We start from the raw sequence: 8,982 nt of genomic DNA on the forward strand, positions 1-8,982 counted from the left end.
GGAGATTGAGGAGGTGTATTTAAAGTATTAGGGACATTAAACGCAATCCACTGCTTGACTATATAGGCTGTATGTTTCGGATCGTTGTCCTGTTGAAAGTAATAATCATTTGTCAATTTAAGTTTTTCCGCCCTAGCTCTTAAGTTTTTTTTTAGAATATTTAAATATACATTTTTGTCCATAATACCATCTATAAAAACCAGATTTCCGACCCCGCCCGATGACATACAGCCCCACACTAGTACACTACCACCACCATGTTTCACAGTCTTATGCAGATTTTGTGCATCTAGTTCACAATTGGGCTTCCTCCACACAGTCACTTTCCCATCTAAATGAAAAATGTTGAATTTACTTTCATCAGAGAATATTACTTTGTCCCAAAATATATTATCTTGATGAAAGTGTGCATTCGCAAATTCAAGACGCTTTTTTTGGTTAACCTTATTAATAAATGGTTTATTCCGAGCTACTCTCTGGCACTATATCCAGCCCTATGAAGAACTCTTCGTACTGTTTTTGAGCTCACGTTGATGCTATCTTCTTCTGTCAATATAGCCGCAATTTCAGAAGCGCTAGTTCGAGGATTTTGCTTAAGTTTATTCACAATTTTTCTTTCTTGCCTCTCCGTTAACTTTGGCGGACGTCCAGTTCTAGGCTTATTCTTGAAATTTTCTGCAGTTTCAAACCTTTTAAGACACTACGCACAGTAAATCGACTTTTCTTCACAATTCGGGCAATCGCTGAATACGATTTACCCTCTTTTCGCTGCTGTACAATTATTTTTCGCTCGGATTCCGTCGTTTCTTGGCCTTTGCGACCCATATTTGCAATGTATGCACTTAAAATAAGCACTAAACCTTAAGAAATATTTTACTTCATATAAATATTCTGTTAAAGAATGTAAAAAAACTGCTTCAAAATTCTCACATACAAGGAACCTATTTTTAAAGATTTTGTAAACGTGTGTGCCAATACTTTTGTCTATGGGATTTTTGATAGAATTTTAATATGGGTTCTTTTGTAAAGCCTTTATTTATTAAATTTGTATTAAATATTAAGAAATAACAAAAATTTTGAAACCTCTAGCAAAGGTAGCTGATCCAAAAGGGTTTAAAGACCTCAGACCCATTAGTATACTGCCTCTGGTTTCTAAAATTTTAGAAAGGTTCGTGCACCAACAAATATGCAGCTTTATTGATTTTTACAATATCATCCCGGACTGCCAATCGGGTTTTAGAAAGAACTTTAGCACTACCACGAGTCTAGTACACCTTCTTAATAACTGTAGGATAAATGAGGAAAAAAAGGAAATAACATGTCTTGGATTATTGGATTTTAGGAGAGCTTTCGATACTTTAAACCACGAAATGTTATTAGCAAAGCTTTATTATTTTGGTTTTTCGAATAACGCGATTGATTTCTTTAATAATAGAGCGAATTGCGTAGTAATCAACAAGGCTTCTACAACTGAAAAATCAAGTTATTATCTTGTATCTACCGGTGTTCCCCAGGGTTCTATTTTGGGGCCGTTGCTTTTTTCATTGTATGTTGCAGATATGAAATCCTGCATAAAGTACTCAATGTTTCAACAATATGCTGACGATTCCCAGCTGTATACTTCATTTTCACGTGAAACTCTACCCATAATAGAAGAACAATTTAATAAGGATTTAGAAAATATAGATAACTTTTCCTGCGACCATAATTTGAAATTAAATTCGTCTAAATCATGTATAATTTTTCTGGGTGGTGGAAAGAACGCCCTTAATGCAGCAACAACTTTAAATGCAAACATTCGTAATGAGCAGCTACCAGTAGTACGAGAGGTCAAAAACTTAGGAGTATACTTGATAACGGTATTTCATTTCAAACACATATAAAGAATAAGCTCAAAATTGCATACATGCGCTTAAGAAAACTTTACGGCTTAAAAAATCATTTACCTCCTAAAACTAAATATTTTTTATGTAACACACTTGTTTTAGCCTTATTTGATTATTGTGATGTGGTATATTCGGATTCATTGACTGAAGACTCCGCTTACTCAATACAAAAACTTCAGAATTGTTGTATGCGTTTTTCCTACAAAATTCCATTTAGAAGTCACATTTCTCCTTATTTAAACAATAACTTAATTCTAAATATGAAAAATCGTAGAAAATATCACATGTATTCCTTCGTGTATAAAGTTATAAAAACTAGGGAGCCATTATATTTAGCTAACAATTTTACAAATTTTCTTCATGAGCATAACACTAGATTTATAAATTTATTTAGGATACCACAACATAGAACAGCAAATTTTCAAAAATCTTTTGTTTTTGTCGCCTCTCAACTTTGGAATAGACTTCCGGTTAATTGCAAAAGTTTTCCGTTTACTGCATATAAAAAATATATTCGTAATAAACTGCTTGATTCTCAAAAAAAAAAAACTTAATCTACAATAAAAATTAAAAGAGCTGAGCCGCTCGATCTTCTATTGCTGTCTACTTATTATTGTTATAAATATTAATTAATTTACCTTTCCTGCATATCCAGAACCTCCGCCTGCTTCGCCTTACTTAAATACTTAAATATGATACTCAACACATGCATGTCTCGATTAATTAAAATCTTTTTTTTTACTTTTAAGGTTTTTGAAGGGCTATGCCACACAGGTTCTATCTTATGATGAACCTGTGTAAACGGTTCTCTATAATCGAGGCATGGTCCTATTTATCACGTATTTGGTAGGTTGTACAACATATGTATATTATTATGCTACAATTTTGTATATGATTATTTATTTACCTTCATGATAAATAAATTTGTTTTGAATTTGAAGAAACGAATGCTTTTGGGTATACACTTTAAATTAGAAAATATTTAAATGTAATAGGTCTAGTAGCTTAAGAGGACAGATATGAATTTTAATAAAAATCAATATGTGCCAATACTTTTGTCCCTCACTGTATGCATTTAATTATTTAGTTAAATCTTTGTAGATGTAATATGTAATTTTAATGTTATTTTTAACTATATGCTAGACGTGTTAAAGAATATATATTACGTGTTTTAAAAAAGCAAGAGCCTTCCTATTAACTTGTGTAATATTGCATTTACGTTTTTATTTTTAGATCATTCCTAATTTTAACCTATTGTATAATTATTATTTGCTATTATTACAGCTTTGTCAATAAGATCTTTGACTTAATACTTTTTATTATTTTAGTATTAAAACCATACAGATCACGACTTTGTTTTTGATATTGTTGAGTATGTCCTTTGAATAATTATGTTACTTATGCAAATGAGAACATTCTGTTAGTATAACATTGATTATTAAAAAAAAATTAAGTGGGTCATTCTTAGATTGTAGAATATTTTGTACAATATTTCTTGCAATATTGGAAATTCTAAGATCACCCGTTTATAAATTTTATTAAGCTTCTTGCTGTGAAGGGAGAACAGAACTTGCATTGTATGCAAAAATATCAAATACCTACTGCTTTTTTTTATTTACCATTAATACTGCTATTTCTTTTAATGCTAAATAACAAACATTTTTATCATTAATATTATTTTTATTCCTAGAAATTAAACACAATTATTCAACATTGTCAAAAATTAGTGTCAAGTAGGTACTAGACGAGTGTAAATAATTAATTTGTCACTACATAAAAATATATAAGTCTTTTTAAATAACACAATACATATAACAAGCACACTATATTTTAGTCATATTTAGTAAGGTCACTTGAATTACAATATTAAAGGCACCTATTTAGTTGTTAATATCAAAGTTACATAATCGATTTGTACTTTAAAAACAAATTATAAAGAACGCGCAGGGTCGATTTCAGATCCATATTGACAATATCTAAAATGGTAAGAATCGTTTTAATTAAAAATAATTTTGAATACCTAGAGATAACATACCCTCTGGCCTAGCTTTAGGCCTTTTCAGACCGCACTCTTCCATTAGTTCAAATGCAAAAGCCACATTGTGAACCTTTTGCTCAAACTCCTGAGGGGTCAAATGAAAAGCATAATGAGGTACAAAGAATCCCTCCAAAAGTCCCATCAAAATTACTAAGTAAACCCCATCATGGAACTGAGTTTCAAGTTCTGACACTTCAAAGTTCATTTTGTTCAGGTGTTTGTTGACGAATGTTACCAAAGACTTGAAACAATAAAAGACATTTTTTTTTTCATATTATGACCTGAAGTAAAAATTACCTTTTTAACAATTTGCAGTTTATCAGGGTGATCAAATAGAGCATCAAAGGCATCTTTTTCACATCTCATACCAACATCATCATAGGAGGTGGTGAGACTTTCTCTGACTTTTTGATGAGCCAACTGTCCTTGGTGTTTTTTCACAACAAATACATTGACAGATACATTTTCTGTTAGTCGGACTGGTGGCCTAAAATAGTTATAGTAGTCATTGTTTTTTTTTTTTTAATTAAAGGTTTGACACAATGGTCTATCCTTAATATAGTGGTTCTTAAATATAACTTATGATAATGATACTATAAAGAAAACAATATTTTCTTAAAAAACTGGTACACTTTATCTCATTTTGTGCAATTAAATACTTCAGTTTTAAAATATCAAATTTTTATTAGTGCTAAATTAAAAAGTAAATGTATGCTTGCTGATAAAGGAATTAACCCAAAATGATTTTAAAATGTGCCAATATTTTTTCCCCAATAGAGAAATAAAATGATAAATAAGGCCTGATAAAGTGAACAAAGAAGCAATAAAAAAATTTGATATAAACAATAAAAAGAAACAAATCTATATTCAGATACAGAAATGGGATAGAAATTATTATATGGTATAGAAGAACAGTTAACAAATCTCATTTAAATGAGTTAATCATACATAGAATATTAGTTTTTTTCTATAAGCAGCATTGTTTTTAACATTTTATTTTGCTCTTACATTTATAGGTATTGAGTTAAACAATTCAAGAGATCACACGGTATATTTCTTAAATTACGTTCAATTCTGATATTGTCAAACTCATCTATGAAAAAAGATCTGGCTTTTATTTGAAACTAACTGTTTCAATTTCATTAAGTCTATTAATTGAATCATAAAATACACAGGATTTTTAAAAATTGGATAACATTATAGCATGTTTCTCAGAAAATCTTATAAATTTCCCAAAAGTGATGATTTAAAGTTCTATGTAATTTTTTTATTTAATTAGGTACATAATCTTATAACTGATATGTGACAGACACATATCACTAATTGTGAGTGTGAGACTGATAAAAGCATGAATTATTGACAATAGTAATTTATAACTTAAAAATGATTTAATACATTGGAACAATATGTGTTTCCATATATTCGTCCTCCAAAGGCCGTTATGCAAAGCATGCCAACCGATTGGATGTTAGGGCGCTCTGATAGTGGTTGGATGAAGAGTGATGTTTTCTACGAATATATAGCAAATGGTTTTTCGAAATGGCTCGACAAGAAAGAGATACAACGTCCAGTCATATTGTTTATTGATGGTCACAAGTCGCATATGACTTTGGCTTTATCTGAATATTGCGACCAAAATCAAATCGTGCTGTATGCCTTGCCACCCAATACGACACACATGTTACAGCCTGCCGATGTAAGTGTCTTTAAGCCATTGAAGACCGAATGGAAAAAGACTGTTCGCAACTGGCAAACGCGTCCGGAAAACACAAATATGTGCATTACAAAATGAAACTTCTGTCAATTATTCCAAGAAACTCTCAATAATAGCGACATGAAAGGGCAGATAATTAACGGATTTCGGAAATGCGGGTTGTATCCTTTAAATCCAGATAATGTTGATTATACCAAATGTGTAAAAAATATACAGGAACAAACCGTGCATTTAGATATAGTAAATATCGAAGAAGATGTTACACCTGCAGAATTGATGGCAGCAAGAAAGGTAATTTTAAAATTAGCTCCTTTCTTGACAGAGTATGGCATCAATGGTGAAGTGATATTGAACGAAATTAAATCTGCTGAAGGAGATGCAAATAGGTTACAAACAGAACAAAATCAAATTCACATAGGAGACATTGTTAGTTTGCAAGACCTTACAATAGTTCCATTCGATGCTGTAACACTGGAAAACAATTTAGAAGCCATTGCTATAACTGAACCTGAAGCTCAAGATATAGGCGAAAACTATAGACTATCCGGCGAGAAGTTCCCCTGCCTTAACAGATAAAACAAACACAGAAAATACAGAGGGTAATAATAATGTTATTGAAGTTAGCGGCAATAATGAGCAATTATTATCTAATAAATGCGTAATTAATGATGTAAGCGCGTCAGTAACAATATCTGACATTCAGCATCCTCCCAAAGCAATGCGATTAAAATCCATCTTGGATAATCATTTGTCATACCCCAAGCCAGTAGAATATAGAGGTAAGAATAGGAATGTAAAGGATAAGTTTCCCAGTGCAATTTCTTCTCAAGCTTGGAGACTAAAGCTAACAAAACAAGAAGATGAGAAGCGACTAAAAAGGAAGCGAGAGGACAGGCAAATGAAAAATAAAAACAAAATAGTGAAAAAGAAGGCAGGAAAGAAAGATGAAAACTCTCTTCAACAACCAGAAGAGTTTGAAAAAGAAAATGATAATAACTTAATAATTGAATGAGGGCATCTGCAATGTTCATCTTGCAATGAAGATTTAATAAGTGATACTGAAGAGGAAGATGAAAAAAATGTCGGATGTGATAAGTGTTCTAGGTGGTACCACATGAAATGTACAGACTTCATTGGACTATCTTATGATGACATTTCTGATAGAAATATACTTGTTTGTTTTGTACATAATAACTCTTAAATTTTAGTTGTTGCGCTAATTACAATTTTACTGTTCTTACTCTTTTCTTAAGTATATTTTACTCATTTTTATTCATATATGCTTATGCATTTACTTAGTTTTCTAATAGCCAAAGAAATACCAATTTTTTTTGTAAATTTATGTATTATTTTTACATTATTTTATAAATACTTATAATAAATTTAGAAACAAACCTGATTGATTTATTTATTTAAAATGGTTTTTATATTATGGTCAATAAATAGACCACATAAATCCAGTTCTCTCGACCGCCGGTAGAAAACTGGGCTAAATGTGGTCGACAATATGTCACCTTTGGTCGAAAATTGGAAAAAGGTAGTTTTTTCCATTTTGCCTTGTCAATAATATTTCTTGAAACGATAAATATAATTAATATTTTGTAGCTAGTTTTAATAAATACAAATCAAATATTTTTAGAAACTAAATGTCAGCATTCTTAAATTAACTTTTTTTATCATTTATGGAAGGTGAGATTTACATTAACTGGTCGAGAATAGGCGCATTCACCCTATTTAAAACATATTTGTTTGGTAACCTTAGCATAGATACTATTTGAAAATATAATTAATCTTATTTTTAAAGATTCTTACCTAAAATGCCTTGCTAAAGCAACTAATAAATGAATAATGGCAACAATATTTTTTGAGTGGATTGCATCTACATTCCATTTGTTGTGTCCACCACCACGTCTATGAATACCTAATATCTACATATAAAAAAAAAAGTTAAATCCCAAAATGTGTGAACATCTTTTGTAACTTAATCAAACCTGATTGAAATGGGCCAATACAACTGCAAGTTTTTGTTTTTGACCTTCCTCACTTTGCGTCACCTCAGGCACATCCAGTTTGTCTCCAGTGAGTTTTTCCAAGAGTTTCTGCAAAACTTGCCCATCATAGAGATCCTCCATTAAATTTTGGACAATGATTCTCTGAGAGGCAAGTTCATCATTGATCCAGTCAATTAATACATCATTTAATTCACAGAATTTAGGATCACTGAAGGCATTTTGATCTATAAGGCACCTCTCTTCATTTTCCTCTAAAAATTATATCAATATACAATATAGTCTTTGAAACCCAACATTTGTGTACTTTATAGGAACATTAACCTTGGAGATTACTCACCCAAATTATAGTCTTCTGGAGGAATAACAGGGGCAGTGGCATATCCAGGAGAGTCAATGGCATATTTTCCTTCAGTTTGCACCTCTTGCACTAAAATACTTTCGAAAATAAGCCCAATTTTTCCAATATTTACCACACCTTTATTTAGCAGTAAACACGACCATATTTGGAAGTGATGTCACTATTTTTACCTTCTTTGATGCGTTTTTTACGTCCTAACGTTCCCAATTTATCCCAGATGGTTTCATCCTTGGGTTTCGGCTCTATTATGGGGCGAGGGCTCTTCGGCCTTAAAGTATTAGACATTTTATTTGCTTATAAATATAAATAGTTATTGGGTCAACAAAAGGGAAAGGCAATTTGTTTTGTCAACTGTCACCTATCACATTTGACGTTTATTATAGGAATGGGCTGTGTCCATAGCTGATTTTAAGTGAGTTAAAAGCAGCAAAATATTCTGCTGATTTTGTCTATAGCTTTATTCCGATTGAAAACAGGAGTTGTCTTCTTTCTACGTCCCTGGTCAAACGTTTCCGCAATTTTGGAATTTAACAAGATCTGATAAAATGGACTAATAGGCGGAAGGTCTAGGTATGTGTCTATTAGAATGTCTCATGGCAGGCTACCTTCGGAGTGCCTTGCTGTTGAGCTTACTCTTTAATGTCGCTCCATAACTATGCCAAATTCAGATTTGGAGCCTACTGGTCGTTCCACAGATCCTAGTCTACCAAAGAAATCCACTTCCTCGTTGTCAGCATTACGTGAGTGACCAGGCAGCCAGAGAAGCTGAATTCTTCAGCCTTCCTTTACCAGTTTCTCTAGCACCTTTATACACTACGGTACAAGGTTGGAGCTCACCTTTTCGGCCGTAATAGCGTTAATGGTGGCTCCACTATCCTAGCAGATTAAGATCACGTTGTTGCGATGTCCACAATTTAAAAATTTCTGTCTCACTCTAATATAGAGAATACTTCAGCTCATTAAATATCGCAAGA

At 31.9% G+C, this 8,982-nt stretch overlaps 1 protein-coding gene across 1 annotated transcript; it reads right to left on the reverse strand.

Moving 5' to 3' along the window:
• Nucleotides 1–3,545: 3,545 nt before the first annotated feature.
• LOC126739155 (beta-parvin) lies at nt 3,546–8,364 on the reverse strand. The gene is made up of 7 exons (XM_050444698.1): nt 8,179–8,364; nt 7,988–8,077; nt 7,630–7,901; nt 7,451–7,566; nt 4,222–4,411; nt 3,922–4,165; nt 3,546–3,862 (listed from the first exon to the last, which is right to left on the reverse strand). The coding sequence occupies exons 1-7, from the start codon at nt 8,291–8,293 to the stop codon at nt 3,786–3,788; spliced, it is 1,104 nt and encodes a 367-aa protein (XP_050300655.1). The 5' UTR covers nt 8,294–8,364; the 3' UTR covers nt 3,546–3,785.
• Nucleotides 8,365–8,982: the final 618 nt, after the last annotated feature.

Source organism: Anthonomus grandis, chromosome 8 (genome assembly GCF_022605725.1).
Source record: "Anthonomus grandis grandis chromosome 8, icAntGran1.3, whole genome shotgun sequence".
Taxonomy (NCBI): domain Eukaryota; kingdom Metazoa; phylum Arthropoda; class Insecta; order Coleoptera; family Curculionidae; genus Anthonomus; species Anthonomus grandis.